The sequence below is a fragment of the Rhyacophila brunnea genome, unplaced genomic scaffold (assembly GCF_057557595.1).
Source record: "Rhyacophila brunnea isolate RB1 unplaced genomic scaffold, BYU_Rbru_1.0 scaffold_18, whole genome shotgun sequence".
Classification (NCBI taxonomy): Eukaryota; Metazoa; Arthropoda; class Insecta; order Trichoptera; family Rhyacophilidae; genus Rhyacophila; species Rhyacophila brunnea.
The window spans coordinates 4,225,257-4,247,639 of NW_028232837.1; the positions used below are offsets into that span (position 1 = coordinate 4,225,257).

General features: G+C 35.4%; 1 protein-coding gene, 1 long non-coding RNA gene and 1 other non-coding gene across 3 annotated transcripts; 2 read left to right on the forward strand and 1 right to left on the reverse strand.

Moving 5' to 3' along the window:
- Positions 1-6,545: 6,545 nt before the first annotated feature.
- Positions 6,546-17,004, forward strand: LOC147073135 (uncharacterized). Its single transcript, XR_015070456.1, has 6 exons — positions 6,546-6,690; positions 8,857-9,026; positions 9,506-9,548; positions 14,083-14,129; positions 14,389-14,577; positions 16,287-17,004. It is a non-coding gene; the product is annotated as an uncharacterized LOC147073135 (long non-coding RNA).
- LOC147073136 (small nucleolar RNA snR60/Z15/Z230/Z193/J17) lies at positions 16,134-16,218 on the forward strand. The gene has a single exon (XR_015070493.1). It is a non-coding gene; the product is annotated as a small nucleolar RNA snR60/Z15/Z230/Z193/J17 (small nucleolar RNA).
- Positions 17,005-21,005: 4,001 nt separating the features above from the next.
- Positions 21,006-22,144, reverse strand: LOC147073137 (uncharacterized). Its single transcript, XM_085945259.1, has 2 exons — positions 21,930-22,144; positions 21,006-21,263 (listed from the first exon to the last, which is right to left on the reverse strand). The coding sequence occupies exons 1-2, from the start codon at positions 22,018-22,020 to the stop codon at positions 21,016-21,018; spliced, it is 339 nt and encodes a 112-aa protein (XP_085801385.1). The 5' UTR covers positions 22,021-22,144; the 3' UTR covers positions 21,006-21,015.
- Between the last annotated feature and the right edge of the window lie 239 nt (positions 22,145-22,383).

Sequence of the window (22,383 nt, forward strand, 5' to 3'; positions counted from 1 at the left end):
TATTTAAGAATACAAAACATTGTGGACATAACTAATCTAAATTCAAGACGTACACAACATGAGACTTACATTATAAGTCAAACATTACCCTCACAAGAGGGAAGAGAATATAGAAAAAGAAATATATAAATAATAACAATAATAATAACAAAAAAAAATAATCAAAACATACTTAAGTACAATTTAATAAAGAAAAATATAATTTTTGAGAACGAAAAATATACAATTTTATACAGAAAAATACAGTTTCAAAAATAAAATGCAAAGTACATCTTTGCAGCATAGATATTGATCCACTATTTTGTTTTCATTTATGAAACGAAAACCTGTGAGGCCAACGGTAGACGCGTGCGATCGATTCGGCAACATCGAAATCACATTAGATCTTTCATCGACTTTCATAATTTCACGAAGGACTTTTTTTTCGGTTTTCGCTATTTCGCGGATTTTTCTGCTTTTATCATTATTTTCGCGGTGCACTTGCAACAAGCCAGCGGTGCACCGGTTAAGAACCACTGATCTAGAGCCACAATATTTATGCTGAATTCCACCGAAAAAAATGTTTTTTTTTTAAATTTACACCACCACCGACTGTGGTGGGCATGGCCCCCACATCATGAATGTTTGGCGGGCCCCCTTACCTATCACCAGGGTTAAGGGGAATGTGATGTTCTACAGTAGTGTTCCCAAATGGTATTCCGTGGATTTATCTATATTGTTAAATAATTCCCTTGAATTCTTGATTTGTCGGACCTCATAAATCATATTATCGATCGTTATCATACTATGAACCACTGGTCGCGACCCCTCTTGTGGTAGCCAAGTAGCATTCGACCCTTCGATATTGGATAAATAGCCATTTTTATTTTTCTAGAAACACTAAAAATAATTGTAATATAAAATGATACACGTGAATTATTATCATATAGTTACGTATATCATATTTTCATCATATTTCATATTTTTTATGTTAATTTTGATGAATTTTTTTATAATATAACAAATTTCTGGTGTGTGTTTATCTCACAAATAGACCAGCCGCCACGCCGGGCCCTCTTAAGCCCGGGCCCCCAGGCTGTAGCCCTGTCAGCCCATGGTGGTGGACGTAGTCGTACTTTTCGCCGAATTATTATCGTCGATTTTAGGTTTTTTAATAGTGAAGTTCCAAAATATCAATTGAAAATGGAAAAAAGTATTATTGCATTTAACTTATAGGTACACAAACCTACCTAACAGAACACAGCCTAATTTCTCGTTTATCGGACTTTTGTCTATTGCACTCGGTGTACACCACTCCGGAATTTGGGTGGACACCGAGAATTTTTTGACATTTCCATTAGAGATTGAGTTTCTAAAAAAACCCGACATTAGTGTTTCGAAATTTTTGTGTTAGAAATTAAAATCTAAGAATTTTTTCTAGCGGGTGCTGGAGAATTACAAATCATTTTTTTTATCGTGTTTTTATTTGTCTAATCTATTGGCTTTCAATTTCAATGTTTTTGGGGGGGCCAAGGCCCCTTGCCCCCCCACCCCTGGATGCGCCACTGTGACTTGATACCTACATGGAAATGTCTATTAATTCTATTTGTAACGGACGATCCATAGACTAATGGCAATCTGTCAAAGTGTTGATAAGCATTATTCGGCATTTATATATCGTGAGGTGTTCATATTAATATGTTAGGCCTTGCGCAGACAGAGAGCGGTCGGAGTTCTGCGTTCAACCGACCGTTGACCGCTAACGTTCAGGGACAGCAGACAGGTGGCGGTCAACAATAAGCGTTCCATTTGTTTACAAACGTTGTACTGACACAAGCGCTGCATAATGCGAGACCGCTATATTCCGACTGCGAGTGGAAGTGAGAAAGCACCGCTGTTGCGTACTCACTCCCCCGTGTGGTTTCGCTCTATGTTGTGTGACTGCTCAAATTCCTATGACGGGACTGGACGGGAGGTACGGCGTTCTTTGTAATTCCGGGCATAGAACTCCAGAACTATAGCGTTCCAATTGACCGGCGCGGTCTGAACGCCGGCTGTGTACCCATACAGTATGAAGTCCATACAGTACAAAGAACGCCGAACTCCGAACGCGGAACGCAGACCGCCTGACCGCGCTCTGTCTGCGCAAGCCCTTAGATATTTACACCATAGGAGTTCACTTGAATTATGTATATTGTAGATTAATAATTAATACCTATTATTCATAAGTAACCATACGCTAACAAGACGCCGCTTTTGGTCTTATTATCTCAAAATCCAGCCATATTTTCTATGCAAAGAGTTCGATTTAATATCATTACTATAATTATTATGTCAGACAAAGAATTTATTTTCATTTTATTTATATTTTGTAACGGAGATTCTAAACTACAAACTGTGTTAAATCAACCCGGAATGATCTTTATTATTTAACTAAATAATCTAATAACCTAACGAATTTAATATATTTTGTTCGATTGTCGTCTAAGTCACAATATCATACTGTCGACATGAACAAGTCGTCAATTATGAAAAGCTCTAATCAAAAGTAATTTTTAAAAACTCGTCATACCTATAAATCTTATAAATTAACTAAATGGCTACCTATTTATGAAGCATTCTTTATATTTTGTGTATTTAAAACAAAGAGACCACGATAGGAGGTTAGAATTTCGTAACAAGTTGTCAGAAAAGCGTTTCCGTGGACATTCTACCAAACGGTTCCAAATCAAATAAATCCAACGGTGCCATTTGATTCGTTCAGTTCAGGTTCAATGATACGAACTATAATATTTAATTATGGGGAATATATATTCGCACAATTGAATAGACTGTTTTCACAAAGCGCTGACAACATTTAAAAAGATGTTCGTCACATCGGAAATGGATGATATTCACAAATCAACTACAACACTCAAATGATCGATTTGCACTAAGGAAAAAGTAGTCTTCACGTATCAATATACTATTGTAACCAATTAATCGTAAAAGAATACAAACACTATGAAAATTAGGTTTAATGATTTTAAACAATATTTTGGCAAAACATAAGTGTGTATTAGGCACCTACTTTCAGATTCAAATAATACTATACATACCTATTTAGAAAGTGACGTTAATTAAAAGTTAGGTAATTGTGCCGCAGATGCCGTCATGAGCTTTTATGATTTTTTTTACGAAAACAGTTTATTCCAGTAGACAATTATAATAAATAACTTTTTCTGTCGGCACATAGATTTTTCGATCCAATAATTGTTAATTTAAAATTTTAAATGCTCATAGATTTTGATACTTCATTATCACAATCTAAGATTATATTATTAGGTACCTAATATTAGGTTGGGGTAGGTTAGGTTAGGTTAGGTCAGGTCAGGTTAGGTTGGGTTAGGTTAAGTTAAGTTGGGTTAGGTTAGGTTAAGTTATATTAGGTTAGATTACGTTAGAATAGGTTAGGTTAGGTTTAGTTCAAAAATGATACTTATACAATCTCATGACGGCATCTGCGCCACATTTACCAAAATTTATATCGATGGACCGAAAAAGATATACCTAGGTGGTGTTATTTGGTTGTAGATTTACATCAAATAATATATGAACGATAGCAGCACGAATATACACATATTTATATTACTGCGTTAAACATTAATTATATTGACACCTAAGCATCATTTTTGCGATTGCCTTCTAATAAATTGTATTGCTGCTACAATTATTAGTTTGACATTATTTGTGAATTTCTACCTTTTCTTTGTGATGAACAATTTTACAAATGTGTGCAGTTGTCAAAATTGAGTGAACTTATATTTACAATGAGTGACTTATGATTTTTGTTTTGTGAAACAAACTATTTTATGTGATTTCATCTATTTATTTGTGAAATCATTTAATATATGTGAAAACCACTTTCCAAATGTTAAAGTTATTTTTTTTTTTTGTGAATTTTGATTATTGCATTGTGCGATTAATTCCCACCCTTTAATTATATTAATTGAGAAAATAAATAAAGAATATGATATTTATTAAATACAAATTATTTCACAATGTCAATTATTAATCTTTGAAAAACGACAAAAAATAAACGACATTTTTTGAGCATGTATCCACAATAACGTGACATAATAGAGAGATGGATAGATACCAATGTGAAATATCGCTGAAAAATGTTTGTCTTCTTCCGATTTCCTTTTCCGGTTTTAGGGATGTGTATTTTAGTTAATGATATGAATCAATACAAGATTTATTATTTGTAGAAGAGTATTGATATCGATACTAGCGTCATCACTCATCAGTGTGAACACAATCATTATCGAGATATCGACGCACATTGGTTTATACAAACTACAGAATTAATATGTCTACCTAGTTTCAGACCAAAGTGGTAGGTACATAATATTTATGTTCGCTGAACAAAATGAACATACTATAGAAACTGAACAATAGATTACTGAGCGAAACTTCAATCAACGCTTTTTACGAACATTTATTTATCTATGAACATTTAATATGTTCTCATAAAAATGTTCATGTATTTTTGTTTACTGCCACAAAGGGAAAACGTTATCCATTCGTGATTATTTATATAATAAAATTTTAACGTTAAATAACACATTAAAAATATAGGTCAAACACATTACCGTGAATTTGCATTGTAGATAGCCACTGTCATTATTCCCTCCATTTTCGAAAGTGAGAAGCACGCTGTCACTTTTATTTTTGTATGGTTTTTCGTCTGGATTCGGGATGTGGACAATTATTAACACACCGGAATTGTGATGGAAGTGGCGAGGTTTATTTAAGTTAATATTATATAATAGTTACATTTTTAATAATTTATTTTACGGAGGACGAAATGTGCGTGTTTACTGTTTGGCTGTTTGCAGCGTATTACCCAATACCCGCCATCTTGTTTCGCTTTCAACGAGAGCGTTGTCGAAAAACGGCGATGTTGCAAATATTTTTCAACGGTCGTAATCTGCGGCATTGCCGGCTCTATTATTATTTATTTTCGTAATCAGCCCTTACTATTTGTTGGATTTGAAACCGACTCGGGCCTCTCCAGATACACAGAAACATCCGCAAATGGGGACCATTCGGGGGTGTAACAGTACCTACCTGCCTAGAATCCATTTTTAAACCAGACAGGTACTATAATAGGTAGGTATTAGGATTAGGTTTGTAAATGGAAATAATATGTATTAGAATACATTGCTGTAAAGACACACATCTGACTTTGGCAACTATGCCAAATATATAACGATGATGATAAAATTAATTTTTAACCACACTCGCCTGTATTCATCTGTTTGCGAATGGAATTTGTATGGGTAGATCTAGATCCAGTATAAAGTAATCGTTTATGAGGCCTTTTTTATCTTTAAATCTCTGTACCTACATCAGTCCGTTTATTAATGTCGACAGTACAACACGTCACTGCGTTTAGTTATCAATAAAATATTAAAATTGTCCGTCGTTTATAATAGTAGTTACCTACCTGTAAATTATTATTTGTTATAAAACCTATATTATGTCAGTGTTTTTTTAATTTTTCTGTTTACGGCGTCATTATACAAAAATGCCTTCTTGGAGCTTAAAAATGTCGTACCTATGTCCTGAGCAACTAATTGAAAATGTTAGCTCTTAAAGTAAATATCTAGGTACGTTCAAAATCTTTCAGAAAATGTGTACCTAAATATTATATCCCGTTTACACGGTGCATGGATTTACTGTGCACAGTAAGAACATGTATGGGTAAACATGTATTATCCTGCAGTTGGCAAGATTGCGTGCATGAATCAAACAAGTTTGGGAGCTTCTGAATTTTAACGTGCAATTAAGATTTGCGCCTGCGCAGTAGAACGATTATGGCGAACCTGCCGGTAAAACAACGGACTACTCATTTTGAGGTTAACCGATTTTCAATACAACCTGTCAAATAATAGTACCATAAAATTACATGATCACGTCTCGCTCAATCTTGAAGAATGAGATTGGAGAGACAGTCAGCACTTTTACGTGTAAACAGTTATTGTCACGATAGTGTAAAATAAGCACTATTGCCAACAAATCCATGCACGTGTATAGGTGCTTTAAGAAACAATTACTGCGTACCTATAATAAACAGGAGATATTTACCTATGAAGCATTTAATCTTTTGACATTTAGTTGAAGAAATCTATTGTTTATTTCGCTCGTTTAGCTTATTTCAACTTTTTATTGTTCGATTCACGATTGAGAAAATTTGAGCACAATTGAAAATAATATGGTAGGTAATTGAAAAAATAACAGAAATATAATTTGTTAATACGATAGGAATCGAATTTTGAGTTGTGTATTATTTAAAACATAAAAATTAGGAGACCATGAAACGCCGAAATCTACAAAAAACCTTAAGAATAAAAATTAAAGTACCTAGCAATCTTATAATACCTAATGTATTGTAAACTGTTAAGTATTGATGCAGTGTAAAAGTATTGAAAAAATAAATATTGAAATAAAGTAGGAAAGTCGCAGCCCATCACTACCTTCATGTTTTCGTAATTCAAAATTTGAAAAACATTTTTCATTTCAATCAAAATGGCGATGCCGTGTGGACGTGTTCTGCGGCAACGTTTTCATTCAGTTGATACCAATTTCGACATCTTGGAGCACACCACGAAGTCTCCCTATTTGATGATCAAGACACAAGTATCTTCGGTGACCGTTATTAATCATGTAAGTTACAATCAAACATTAAAAAAAAACCCGATTAGCGTGTTCTCCACGTGGTGCGGGGTTAACCAAATAACCTCAACTCGCCGGTTCGTTTGCCGTTTGATAATGCCTTTGTATTTTTAGTGGTCTTCATTATATTATATATTGAATTGTAATCTATTTGATGGTAATATTATGGGTTTATAATATTTTCTTCGGGTTACTGTTTGCTTTGGCTTCGCTAGCATTTATTTAATTAATGAAATCGGTTTCTTTTGTTGAACTCTATTTGCTGTGTATCCACGTAAGCTTATCCACTAAGCTTGGATTAATATCAATGGCACACGCGTGAGGCAAGGTGTTGTAGTTTTTCATCATGTAGGTATCTTGATTTTGAATATTAGAAAACACGTTTTTCGGTTCCACGCGCTTTCTCGAGTAAACGCACTAAAAAGGCATGATGGGTATTCGGGCATTTTTGGAGTGGATACCTTTAAGCATTAGCTCAATAGTCACACCCTGTTTTTAGAGGGAATGCCAAATTTGATAAGATGTAGCGAGTACTTCATAAATCGTCCCTTTGGTTTATGTATTCCAAAGACCAAACCACAACCTACTTATTTTTGAGTTTCAGTCGGTTTGGCTTTTGGTATCGAAATACCTTGATCACAAAACGTATGGAGCACTAGGTAGGTATATCTTAGGGCTTGCGCAGACAGAGCGGTCGGAGTTCTGCGTTCAACCGACCGTTGACCGCTAACGTTCAGGGACAGCAGACAGGTGGCGGTCAACAATAAGCGTTCCATTTGTTTACAAACGTTGTACTGACACAAGCGCTGCATAATGCGAGACCGCTATATTCCGACTGCGAGTGGAAGTGAGAAAGCACCGTTGTTGCGTACTCACTCCCCCGTGTGGTTTCGCTCTATGTTGTGTGACTGCTCAAATTCCTATGACGGGACTGGACGGGAGGTACGGCGTTCTTTGTAATTCCGGGCATAGAACTCCAGAACTGTAGTGTTCCAATTGACCGGCGCGGTCTGACCGCCGGCTGTGTACCCATACAGTATGAAGTCCATACAGTACAAAGAACGCCGAACTCCGAATGCGGAACGCAGACCGCCTGACCGCGCTCTGTCTGCGCAAGCCCTTAACACTAAAATGCAGTGTTTGTGTTTTGATTGTCGCTTCGATTTCGATTGTCGGATTAAATCTGTGTGCTCATTAGAAGGCTGGCCGGTGCAACTCGTGCAATGTGCCGGTCGTTGTCGATGCACAGTGATCACGCTTGGCCTGTGTGTACCTTAAGCCGCGTTGACACGGTCCAAGTACGATCCAAGTACACTTGGACGGAGTGCCATCCAAGTGCACTCGTATGAGAGATCTTCATACTAATTATTCCTATCCAAGCTACTTGGACCGCGTCCTACTCATCCAAGTTAACTTGGATAGGAATAATTAGTATGAAACTGTCACTTGTATAGCACTCGATCGAGACAGCTTCATACTAAATACTCCTATACGAGCTAGCTCGGAAGAGTAGAATGCGGTCAGAGTTCGATAAAATTGAACGCCGTCATCCGAGTGCACTTGAATTACCGGTTGTCACGATACAAGTAGCGTCCGAGTGTACTCGAATCATGTCAACGCAGTTATACCTGGTCTCATTACTTCCTCACTGCCTTATCTCCCTATATTCGAACTACACAATCCACTCGTGTGGTTATGCTCAGCCCACGGGCTGGTCGGTTAATGTCCGCACAGGTCAAACAAGCCAACATAATCCCTGGTGCCTTCAATTTTCTATTTTTACCTTACCACATAACAATTATTTATATCTTCCGATGACTTTCATTTGTCGCGTTGGTTTTATATCAGCGCGGCAGTCTGAAGAAGTAGATTGAAAACCTTTCTAGGTGAGATAAAAGGACTTATTAGTGCCTGCCATCTCAATCCAGAATGGGACAAGCTCAGGTGATGCCTAATAAACCTATGCCAAAGGATTCAGATATGCCGAGGGTACTTGGATTCATCTGTTCCACCATGTCACATGTTAAAAATCATAGGTGTCTATTACTATGATTATTAATGTCTGCATCCATACATAACACGTTTCATTTGTTTTTTTCTTTTTGAATATTTGTTTTAAGTTTGAAATATTTATTTTATTTAAAATTTTGTCGATAGATTGGTGTCACGGCAGCAGACCAACTGATGATCCCCATGACTGACATACCCTGAAATGACTCTTGACTGGACAAGAATCAATCCATGAGATGTAACACGTTTGAAGAGGACTGCAGCCAGCAGTTTACGGACGCAGAAATAATGCGATGAAATCCTTTGTTTCACGAGAGGTGAATAATTTTTAGATGATCTTTGGATGTTATTGGATCTTATTGAAGTTGGAAAATAATTTCTTACATTGATGTACATATTTAGGTTCATCTATGTGCCCATTTACACATTCAATCTAGATCGCAGACATGCATTAATTATACTGATTCGATAGCAGTTTAGATTGAATGCGTACACTTCGTGCAATGGTAATTTAGGCCACATGCAGGCAAAACTGTTTAGCTTGATATATATTTCCATCATGTCACATTAACCCATGTGCTAAACCGGCGACACACAAAAAATCAATTATGTAATATTAAATCATAAATGGGATTTAATAGAAATGGATCCTTACAAGTGATGATACACATATTCATGCTGCTTTCCTCTGAGAAACTCATGCTGATTACCAATGCGTCTGAACATTCTCAAAAAACACTAACTCTGTGTAATGTTTTATGGATTTTATACTAATATAGTGAATTTTCTTTTTTAGGTCAAACATGTTTTACATTACCGATGATGGTCTTTGGAATACGGTGAGACAATCCAATATTTCATTTTTATTCAGCACTTTCACAAATTTATTCTTGATTTGGCTCACCGGAAGAGTTAATTTTTGGGCCAAAGCACATCACGAGGGGCTGTGTGATAGGCGTGTGGCGGAAACAGCACTTGTTTTCGACACGCCGTAGTGTGCAAAGCAAGTGCTGTTTAGGCGGCATCGAATTGCAGTGTGCTCTGCCACTTTTGCACAATCCATACTGAAATTCGACTCAGCATCAACGTCATAAACCAGAATTACCAACAAGTGTTCCACTTTCTCACACACAGACATGACTAGTCAAAATCTCAAAAACTATCTAAACAATATTCAAGTTGGTTGAATGTCATTGTACCTACATCCTGACAATGTAACAGTTTTTCTTTTAAATTAATTTTTAGGAATTATGCACTAGGGACAATAGTTGTCAATTGGAAATACAGTCATATGTACTTAGTTATTACGAGGAAGATGGGACTGACTGAACTTGCTCGATATATCAGCGAATAGGTTTTTTTTTTAAATGTGCGGTCACAAACACAAAAAGTCACAATTCAAACAAAAATACATAATTAGAATTTTTCCCCGAAACAAGCATGGCATTCATAAACTACAAAAGAAGTTTATTGTAAAGAACGCTGGTAGGTACCTACTGACTTAAGCTTGGATTTTTCTACATAAAATTTCAACCATATGCGTGGATACTTTTCCAAGGTTGTCGGCGAAAACACCAATTAAACGTAATCCTATCCCGGCGCGGCATCGGTGTACGGTTGGATTTTATTGCTTCGAAAATGTTATTACACGGTCGGCACATTGACAGTATTAACACATTTTGCGCGGGCCTCAGTACAAATTCACAGGTACACGCAGCGGGCGAAAACCAGCGGCAATTGAAATAAAATCGTATTTTACAAAAATCGCTCTATCTTCCAAACTATCAGTTATTTTTAAATGAAATTTGGAATTCACACTCACCATATATTGCTCCTCAGTGCTGTGTTTCTTTTTAGAACAAATTGTTTAAAATAACATAAGTACATGGTGCTAATCACATATTTACAGGAAGGTTTCGTAAAAAATATTCCATTCACTATAAATAAATTCCCGCACAAAAATTATTATTCTAATATTCGGATAAAGTATGATATTTATGAAAATACTCACCCCTGTGTAGGGGGACGTCACAAAATGTACACATATAACTAGTCAAACTTTTCTTTTTGTGCACCGAACACACTCGACACTGTCTTTGTGGGTATTTTTTTTTACCATCTGTAACAATTTTTATCATTCGATGCTTCTTCATATCGAGTGATAACCTACCAGGATGATCACTTTTACCCACTCTTCTTGGTAATCGTGATGTAGATGGCCCTGCTTCTTCCAAAATTGCGTCGGTTTCAACGATATGGTCGGCTATCCAAAATTTGCTTATACTATGTAAAAACTGTTTGTAAGTTAGCCTTTTGGTCGGATTTAATACTTTATAAACTTTAAAAGAATTAAAAAAAAGCACAATTTAACAAATACATGACAACTCTCTTTGTCCATTTTTTTGTTCTTCGTATGATCGAGTAGTAAGAGAGATACTGATCCGCACGGTCAACCCCTTTCATATATTTATTATATTCGATAACACATAGCGGTTTCCAAATGTGTAGTCTCGTATTCCAATCGGTGTTGTGACTCTCTAAAATGGTAGATGGATGTATTGTTGAAATCATTCGAACATCTCTCTTTGATTTCCAGAGTTGTAACAATACATCCTTTCGCCGACGGAAAATACTCTGTCCTGCACTAAGATTGACGTGTTTAAAACATTCTGGGAAGCCTCGGTTTATTCGCATTGTTCCGCACGTCCTAATTTTATTTTCTAAAAGTGCTTCACTGGTTTTTACACTATTATAATAATTGTCCATATAGACATGATGCCACAAATTTAAATACGGACCAAGAAGCAATTGGATGGTGTCTAATAGTGGTCTTCCTTGCCCACTGTAAATGAGCATATTACAGATGTATCCCGTAGTGGCTTCGCTGACCATGCGCACTAGGATACCGTATTTTATTATCTTAGATGCATTATATACTTTAAATACAAGTCTTCCCCACCACGGTATAATACCTTCATCTAAAGGTCGTCTCATCGTCGTTCATCTAAATCGTCTATTTCAGACCATTCCATGACTTCCTCTTCCTCCACTTCACTGTCTTCAGAATCACTGATTTGTAACGGTATCACTGGTATCCTTCTTGTGCGAGGGAACTCTTCACTATCGCTGTCGCTATCACTGTCGCTGCCTAATTCTGGTAAATCTTCACCAGAATAGGCAGACAAATTATCGGCAAATATTTCGTCATCGCTTTCATAATTGTCTGAAGCCATTTTTTAAAGATTAAATAAAATATAGATTACTTAAATATATTTCACTTGTAAAAACACACCCGTTCTATAGCGCCGTATTTCAAGACTGAAAATTCAATACTGATATTCAATATAGATCGTAGTAGATTACAGACATCTAAATAACATTGGTTTCCACTTATGTTATAATTTATTGCTCCGCTCGCATACCAGCGTTATCGCACCGCACAATATCACTTACAACAAGTGCGAAGAATGCATTCCGTCTATCACAAATTGTCGTCTTTTCACTCGCTCACAAAGGGTAATATTATAGTATGAAAAGGAGGCCTATGTATTTATCACACATCATAAAAATATACATATCGTCACCGTTCAGGCAAAAGTCACCAACCCTAAAAACATAGTTTTGAGATATCGCAATTTGAAAGTTTGAAAATGCAGGAAAAATCAGATTTAAATTTTTTTAAGGTTTTATCTACATTACATTATTTTCTCATGTGTTCTTAATAATTTCTTTAAGGTACTTTTACTTTTTGATGCTAATTAAAACATCTAGAAGGTTTTGAAGGAGGTAAGGTAGCTCAATTATGGTTTGGTGACTTTTGCTTGTTAATAATCTGACCAAAGCGATCTTATTATAACAAGCTAAGGTAAACTATTCCTGTTTGGTTATTTTTGCGTATTTCAGACAAGTGTTAGAAGTTTTCAAATGACAAATCAGTAAAACTCACCATCCATAGTATAGTGACTTTTGCTTGTATATTTATAACGAAGGATTTATTTTTTTAGAGTCAATAATGTCTATTCACCTATAATGACTTTTGCTTGTTAAGATTTTATCGAAAGTCACTTAGTGGAAAACAAATAATTCGGATTTAAGCAACATTTTACTAACTAATATACCGTGGTGACTTTTGCATCTTAAAGAACATAATTTTACGCTTCGTGTGACATACTCAACTCAAAACTGCCATTTTCAGGGTTGGTGACTTTTGCCTGAACGGTGACGATATAATCGCATTCACAGTACAGCGAACAAACCATGTTTAAAGAATACATCGATATTTCACAAAATGTTGTTTCCTGCTCACCCATCAAAAAATAAACAAGTGTAAAAAGAAGACGCATATAGTTTTAGCATTCTTATCGTCTACAGAAATATAGTTCGCTGATTTAGTGACTCTAAACAAATTTCCTGATTACGCACAAGCTCTCATTTGGGCTGCGCAAGAGTGTGTGTGTAAGTAAATGAATCGACGGTAAATTATTTTTTTTTGTAGATGTGTGTGTAGTTTGAAACATTTTCAAACCGTTGACATAAAATATTCGTATGCAATAATCGGGTAGAAATACCTTTCCCGCACTTCAAGTGGAGCCGGCGTAAAAGGTATTTCTACCCGTCCCGCCGACGAACACCGGTACGACGCGCGGGTAGAAATACCCTTCCCGCTCAAGATGTGTTAAGAAAATTTTTGACAATATTTTTGCTCGTTATATCTGATAATTAGCTTGTTATAAAAGTGTATAACATGCAAAGTGTATATATATAAAATGCATGGAGAAAATCATTAACTAAAATAATGAATGTTTCCGCACTACATCCGAGATCTTGCTGTGTCCGTGATGGTAATAACGGAGTTTGACTGTATAACAATGCAGTTTTCCAATCTTTCGAATAGAATTTTTATTAACCTTGAAATGTCATTTCGCTATGATTACTGGCATTATCATTTTTGATAACTTCGACAGAGTGATGCGCTGTACGCTGTGATTGTTTAAACTAGTTTGTAAAGCATGGTCCCCTGTAGTGGTTGGCGGAAGTTCATGCAAAGTGCTTTCAACTTATATTTTTCATGCAACAATTTTTTTTAACAAAGTTGCATCAAGGTTTTGTGAATAGGAACAAAATCACACTCACAGTTTGGCAGTCGAGATAAGTTTGTCTGTGCGACTCACATCCAAGGAAGGGTAAACCCTTTTTTTTTGCAAACACGAAATTTTAATGATGATCTTGCCTTTTGGCTCCCTCTGCTGAGAGAACCCAAATAAAAAGCCATGCTGCTAATTCTTTTTATTCTGAAAATTAATTTTAATTTGTAGAATACATATTTTCCCTCAATTATGTTATTTGAAATATTTTCTTTTCCTATGATTGCAGGTTGCACGTGTGAGGCAATTGGTTGAAAGCAAATGCATTCTTTACAGGTAATTAATATATTATAATATAATGCGACAGACAAAACTTACTGAATCAATTTCAAGTGTGAATATTTTAAAAGTTCTCTTTGGTTATAAACATTTCTTTAATGATGATTCAGCCTGTAGGCTCCCTCTTCTGAGCGAACCCAAAAACAAAACCATGCTGACAAACTCTACATTGTAATCTGAAAATAAAATCTTTATTATAAGTATATTTTTTTGTAATTTTTCGGCAGTTGACATTTATTTTTTAAATTTTTCACAGATTGCTCGTGTGACATGGAGGAATATCGTCATGTTCTTCTTTCTCGAAAGCAAGCGTGACATTCGGTAACGCGGTTTCAATCTCGGGTGATAATAAAGGTGCTCTGCCGTGAAGATCAATTTCTTCTCCAGCATTGTCACAAAGAGAAAAGGCATCATCGACTGACCAGCCATCACATCATAATCCATGGTAAAAATTTAATTTAATATTTTTATAATCCTACTAATTAAAATGTTTCATTGACGCACAACAAAATTTGATAAAACATTGAAATTCAACATAAAGGTGAAACCCAAGGCCCCGAACAAAGAGTATGATACAATTTCTATGGCTGAATTAAATATTTTTTTGAATGATTACATTCATTTGAAAATTGCGAGCACGTGTTGCTGGAATTTGTTGTTTTTGTATTTGATATAAAGTTAGTGGTAATTATTTTTAGTTAATTTAGTAGAAAATATGGTTAACTAGGTACCTATGTTGTAAATTTGGTAGCCGTACTGAGAAGCAACATGATGGTATGTAGTGTACTTTATTACGATTTATTGAATATTTTTTATATGCCAGGACTCTAAATAATTTCGAATTACGAAATTCGAATTAAAGGTACAGTTTTATATGAAAATAATGTTCAAGGGACTTTTTTCGCGAAAATTTCGAATTGTTAGTGTTCTTAGGGCTTGTGCAGACAGAGCGCGGTCAGGCGGTCTGCGTTCCGCGTTCGGAGTTCGGCGTTCTTTGTACTGTATGGACTTCATACTGTATGGGTACACAGCCGGCGGTCAGACCGCGCCGGTCAATTGGAACGCTAGAGGAATTACAAAGAACGCCGTACCTCCCGTCCAGTCCCGTCATAGGAATTTGAGCAGTCACACAACATAGAGCGAAACCACACGGGGGAGTGAGTACGCAACAGCGGTGCTTTCTCACTTCCACTCGCAGTCGGAATATAGCGGTCTCGCATTATGCAGCGCCTGTGTCACAACGACGTTTGTATACAAATGGAACGCTTATTGTTGACGCCACCTGTCTGCTGTCCCTGAACGTTAGCGGTCAACGGTCGGTTGAACGCAGAACTCCGACCGCTCTCTGTCTGCGCAAGCCCTTAGTAACGAGGTTTTACTGTATAACGTTTTGTAGTTAAGTTTAAAATTGAATTTCTTTTGGTCTTCTTTCTGTTGGTCCATTTTTGTTTCCTTTTAAAGCTGTTTTCAGTGGATTTAAATAACTTGTCCAGTTGACTTCTAAGCTTTGTTTTTGCTCTCCTGTACGATTGTGTCGACAGCAGGTTTTAACGTTGCTATCACAGTGTTACCAATCTAATCTTGTCGATACCAAGGGTTTGGTATGTGGTCATTTGTAATTAGTGACCAGACCTGTCTTCAGGTTGTTATAACAACTTGTTTTTAAAAAACATGCTGGTATTGACTAGGGGTAGGATTTTGAGTTTAATTTGTTCCATATCTTTTCTCTGCCCTTTGTGTACTAAAAAGATGTATGTATTTTTAATTTATCCATGTTATTAATGAATATTTCACTAGTCTGTGTACAGTTTATCAAGGTGTAAATGGAGACAGTAACGATATGTGTCAAATTTTATTTTAATGGCATCAACAAACTACATTGTATGTTATGATTTGTCAGTGTTGGCTAAGCTAAACTTCATTGAAATATCTTTGATATCAAAGATTTATAGGCTTGTTTTGTAATCTGTATGTAGGTATATTGAATGACTCCTCTGCGTTTTGATTTTTATGATGATACCATAGTTCAGCAGACATTACTCTGATGAATACTAGCAATGTCTTTCGCTCCTATCTGATGATTTAATTGCCAGTTCAAACAGAATTGTAATCTAATAAACGTGATACTGATTCATGTGTTTTAATTTTTTCCAGATCATCTGTTGCCAGGGTGAATAATGAAGAACCTGACGCAATTACCGCAGTACATTTGAAGTTATTGACATCTCTGTCCAAGTCGTGAGCGAGAAGAGGCATTCATCTCCTTGCTCAGTTTGTTGGTGTTTTTGTCTGCTCAGGGATGAACAAAATACACCAGAATTGTTGTCGGAAAGCGGGATTTTATTTTAAATATTACAGCTAGTATTACTACACTTACTACACTTTCATAAATTTGTTTTCGGAGCGTGTCAAAATTACGATCTTTTCTGTTACGATGACAGAATCTTTCTGCCGTGTTTTCTCAAAATGGCTGCTCAACCTCCTCCTCTTCTGCGCATGGGCGCCAAGATCTTTGCTTTTCGATCTCTCCGCTGCAATAATTTAGCGCTACCTGCAGTCCGCCACCGCTTTTTAGCGATAATTTTACGCTCGAAGGATAAGATTGTGATGTTGCTCTTTATTAAATTTTGGCGCTCAAACAGCATTGCCGGTTTTATTATTATTTATTTTCGCAATCAACCCTTACTATTTGTCGTAGGTCATGTCATGTGTGATGATGGTTCGGGCCTCTAGAACCACAGACATCCCCAAATGGGGACCATTCGGAGGTGTAGCAGCAATTACCGCAGTACATTTTAAGTTATCTATGAAATATCAAAATGTAATAATTAATGTTTTGTTTAACAATAAACTTGATGCTAATGACGTATAATTGTTTTTTAATTCCTGTCATTTTTACTTTTTTAATACATTGGACGCTAAAGACGCACCTAGCGCGTAACGATTAGGTTACATCTATAAATACAAAAAATCACTAAACATACAATGAATACCATTGATTTTACCTCGAACACCATCTGGAATATGCTACTTTAGAGTATTACACTGTCTTTGCCTTGAGCGATAGGTAGGGGCCCTGCTTTTGGGTATATAAATGGTTTTATGTGTGGTGTGCCGCGGAATTCTGGGAAGATCTTTGGTGCGCCGTGGGTAAGAAAAGGTTGCCGAGCACTGTGTTATAAGACCAGCGTTCTACATCAACAGGATGAAAGCTAGCATAACATAAAAATATTTTTAACAATCTAATATTGATCCACATCAGTGGCAAAGGGTAGGCTGTTTACATATAACATAAATAGTGCACAAAAAACTTTTGTCAGTCAAATGTATTTGTTTTCATTGAACTGAAACGACAATGTGTGGATGGTGTTTTGTTAGATTTTAAAATTCAATTAAACCTGCCTAATCCAAGCCATAGACAATAGTCAAAAATATTCGTTATAAAATATCTAAAATTGTGCTATAATTGAGCCCTTGCCCGGAATAACGTTGTATCCAACAATATTCTTGTTTTGAGAAAAATGGAAAAAACTAAACCAGTCGTGTTTTTTTACATTTTATATTTGAAATACAATAAACAAACAATTATTAAGAGTTTTTAAATATAAAGTGTGAAGAAAGGCCATTAAATTTGAATTTATTACAAAAAAATATAGTGAATTAATGGAAAAATGTTGTATATGAAAATTTCACATACAACATTATTCCGCAAAATGCTTTTTATTTATTCTACTTCACTCAATAGTGCCTTATAGAAAGCAGCATGCTCATCTAGCATGAATTCACACATATCATTGAGGTCTTTGAGCTTAGCAGCCTTGATTGGCAGCGGATTAGAGTACATTGGGGTGAGTTCCAAGCTCCCTAACTGCATGAAATTTCTCCGTATGTTAGCCAATCTTCCCTGTCCTCCACGAAGAGGTGGTAGAAGACTGTAAGAGGTCCATGATTCCAGTTCATTGTGGGAGGTTCGAGCTTTGATTGTCGTGGGATCATCAGCAGAGAGCTGAAGCCAAATGGCACCAGTGATCTTCATTTTTGTCGGTCTCTGCATTGCATTTTCAACATCTGTGAAATTTTTGAAGTCAATGCGATCCATACTCTATACGAAAGGGGTTGTTTGGACGGCTTTCTTTAATAACTTGACGCCACTGATCCGGCACCATTACCTTCGAAACCAGTTTCCTTTGCTCTATTAAAGCAAATTCACGGTCACAAGGCATAAAGCTGTGTCCCGTTGTTAAGAATTTTTGTTCAATAACGGTAAATAACTTATTTTGAATTGGGTATAACCAAAGGCACACCAGAGTCCAGTTATTGTTCTGGCCAATACATCTGTCTGACCATAAAATCAGTTTTCTTTCTTAATTGATTTCAAGTCGTGAAAATTTTCCTTTGATGTATTTTAGCAGACATGAGGCAATTTCAAGCGAGCCTCTTCTTGCGATTGACTCATTCCACAGACACATCGTTCCATCTCCTGTAGACATTTCATGGATACCGTACACAGAAAAGAAAATAAATAGAACTCCGATCTTCTATTCTCCAAACGTTTGAAAGTGAAGCAGGATTTTATTAGTGTGAGTAAATGTGTGGACGCATAAAAAATGACCTTCGCATCATGCACAGAGCCGCATTATTGATATTTATCATTAGACAGACTTAAGGGTAAGCTCTACAGAATTGCCCTTGAGAATTGAAAATATGATTTTTTTATATGTGGTCCGGAATTGTTGGTCTACTAGCAATATACAAAGGTCGCCGACAATGCTTGTGTCAAATGTAAATGGTCTCTAAATTAAATTTAAATCATAAACACGGTCGACGTGAAGACAGAATGGGGTGACCAAAAAATAATATCTTCTAATATAGGTAGGTACGTAAATGTTACTAAATTCAATTTGTTAATCAACTGTTTGGGAGAAAGTATTGCAACCAATATGATGGTGACATTTTCAATTATGTGGTTGCCACAATATAAACTTAATAATATATTAATAACTTTTTAACCTGAAATTGTCCGAGAATTAAACATACGAAGGATGTTGAAATGCATATCTACCTACATTTTTATTTCATGTGCTATCCAAAAAACATTAATAATGAATAGTGTTTATTTGTAATGTTTAGGACCTACGTATTAAAAATAATAGGTATTGTTTAATTCTAATGCATATTTTTTAAAACGTAGAATTTAGTGTCTGCCTATTATAAAAAGAAAGTGACTTTTTATTGACTGCGCAACTTCACTTTTATACTAGTGAAACAAGTGGTAGGTAGAACCATTATTGCATGTAAAGGCAATGGGCGAAATAATTTATATCATGAGTGCCTAAAAATAATTATTAACATACAGTCACTAGATACATTATTTTTTTATTAGTCCATCCGACTGGCGGGCGACGCCAGGGCTGTCGACGCAATTAATTATATTGTACTTTTTAAATTTTATTTATAATATATTTTATTCAAGTTTTATGCATCTAATGCCGGGTCTACACTGGCAACATGTCGCGCGACAACCTCGATAAATTTTACGATAATTATCATACGAGGTTGCCGGCGACATGTTGCCAATGTGGACCCTGGATAATATCCACTGTGGTTCACGTAGTGGAATGGACCTGTTGCTTCTGGGGTCAACTAATTCAAGAAGTAAACACCCATGATAGAATTTTTCTAGTATTAGTTACATTATATTCCAAAACTCATTTTGGATTTTATAAATGGAAATTTCTTGGTGTACATAGTAAACAAACCTACGAATAAAAAAAGACAGGAAGGAACATACTGATTCATCGCCATAAAAACTGGCAACCAAATTCGCCATTTTGGAAAGCGATGACTTTGCGAAAACAAATATCGTGTGGTCTGCACGTGTGCGGTAAACTTAAATAGGTAATTTTGTGTATTTTATGTTTGTGTATCATGCATTGTTGGCCATATTTTCCGGTCTTTCTTGATTGCCGTGACACAATATGTTCCTTCCAGTCTTTTTTATTCATAGTAGTTGTATTAGTTATATAACGTATTATGAATCTGTAATAAAATAATACACAATTAAAATATTTTCAAATTGAAAAAAACACATTTTCATAGCTTTGAGCCGTGCTCACTCATGAATGTCGAATATTATTCATTTAGGTAAGTATATACAAATTTTGATGTTATCTTGCAAATTAAACAGGTATCTGACCTTTTCACTATATTATACATGTACCTACATGCAAATGTATTGTTTTCAAATAATTGATATGGATTATATCTGTGTGCGAAAGGAAGAGGGCGATGAGTCGAAAATCGGTACTTTTCAGGAGAGGCAAAACAAAATTAGCGTCTTTGAGAATATTCTTAAAATTGTAATTAAACCGAAAATATTCATTTTTTTGGAAATATTTTTTTGCACTTGTCTATTAAAATTGATATACTATGGCATAAATTTATCAGATTTTTAATAGTTATGGATTTTACTATATTTTTTTGACATATCCCTTTCTTCCTTTCGTATTTTTTAACAAAGAATATAAATTAACAACTTATCTCTTTTGACATGTAGGTACAAAAGGTGTGATTTTATTATTTTTTTTATCACTTAGTGACAATTTAAATTATTTTTCCTCTCCAGACGGAGCATATGGATTATTATAATGTCAATAATGTAATCTGGCATTTATTATTGCAGATGTAAGATGTAATAGTTTAGTACTTTCATAAGATATAGGTAGCTGGATTAAAGTTATTATTTAATAAAAAAAATAGTTTTATTTTAATACATTTATATTTGAAACAATATGTATAAATTTGATAGATAGTTAAAAATAAAACCAAAGGATATATCATTTTATTTTAATACATTTACATAGTAAATCTTCTTCTTCTTCTTTCAACCTGTCACGACCCAGCGTTGGGAAACAAGGCAAGCACAAGATCGCGCCACTTCCCTCGATCCATCGCCAACTCTTGCGCTTCCCGCCATTCCAGACCTGCAGCGCGTAGATCGCTTTTCTAGCACCGCTGCAGGGTGAGGGAGGACCGGCCACGACGACGGAACTCTTGAGGCTGCGCCACAAGGGTACGAAGTGTCGCACTCTTTTGCGGCATTACATATTTGACAGCAGTTAGAAATAATAACTAGAACATAATATGATTTTATATTATTTTTTACTTTATATTGTAAATTAGAGTTACGTATTTGACACAGTTAGACATAATACTACTTGTCAAGTCTTTCATGAAAATTATCCGGATTTATATATGGTACATTTATCTGGGATTGACAAGCAAAACTCATGAGTCTTTATCGATTAAATATGTAGAATACTGAGATCTTTTTTCTTCTCGTTATTAATTTTCACTGGACCACTGTAACATTTAGGAGGTTCAAGGATAACATGCCTTCCTCGGCGACTAAAAGATATTGAATGGAATTGTTGCAAATCATCCAGGCTATTTTTAAAGAGGATGTTAGCCTCGGCACTTTTTTTTTAAATTGAAACCACTTCACCTGCTGGATGGACCCTTCAAGAGACTGGCAAAATCTAAAAACATGTCGTTGTACATTACTTTAACTACAAAATTATTATCTTTTTTCGTACAATTTTTAACTAGATTGTACTAGTCTCTCGGTCTCTCGAACTTTCATTAGGTAGAAGTGCTTGTGTTTTGGTCGATGTACTAAGAAATCATTTATCTGTTGATAGTGAATACAAATCTTCGCAACTTAAACAATTGAATAATCCTCAAGTAGTCTTGATATTTCTCTAAAATAGCATAGTTGTTTAATACCATTAAATTTACCTTCATTATTATCTTTTGAATCAGGAAATGGCATCATGGCTTCTATTTCTTGGGCTATTTTCCACTGTTCTTCTCTCCGAGAAGCATTCATTATAATATCATAATTAGTACCCAACTCTTGACCTGCAATTTACAATCAATAGTAAATAAATATATATAAAGCAATCTTCCTCGAAATACTCTTACACAGGTACTTAAAAAATCAATTCCTTTCACCCATTGCATGTCATTTACTACTAATGGAATATAATATTGTAATTTAAAACAATATAATAATGCTAAATTATTATCTCCTGAATCAGAAAATGGCATCGTAGCTTCTATTTCTTGGGCTACTTTCAACTGTTCTTCAGTAAGACTACTGGTCCGAGAAGCATTCAGTATATCATCATTAGTAGCCAAATTAGTAACTGCAATAACACAAACATAATCAATAGTAAACAAAGATAAATAT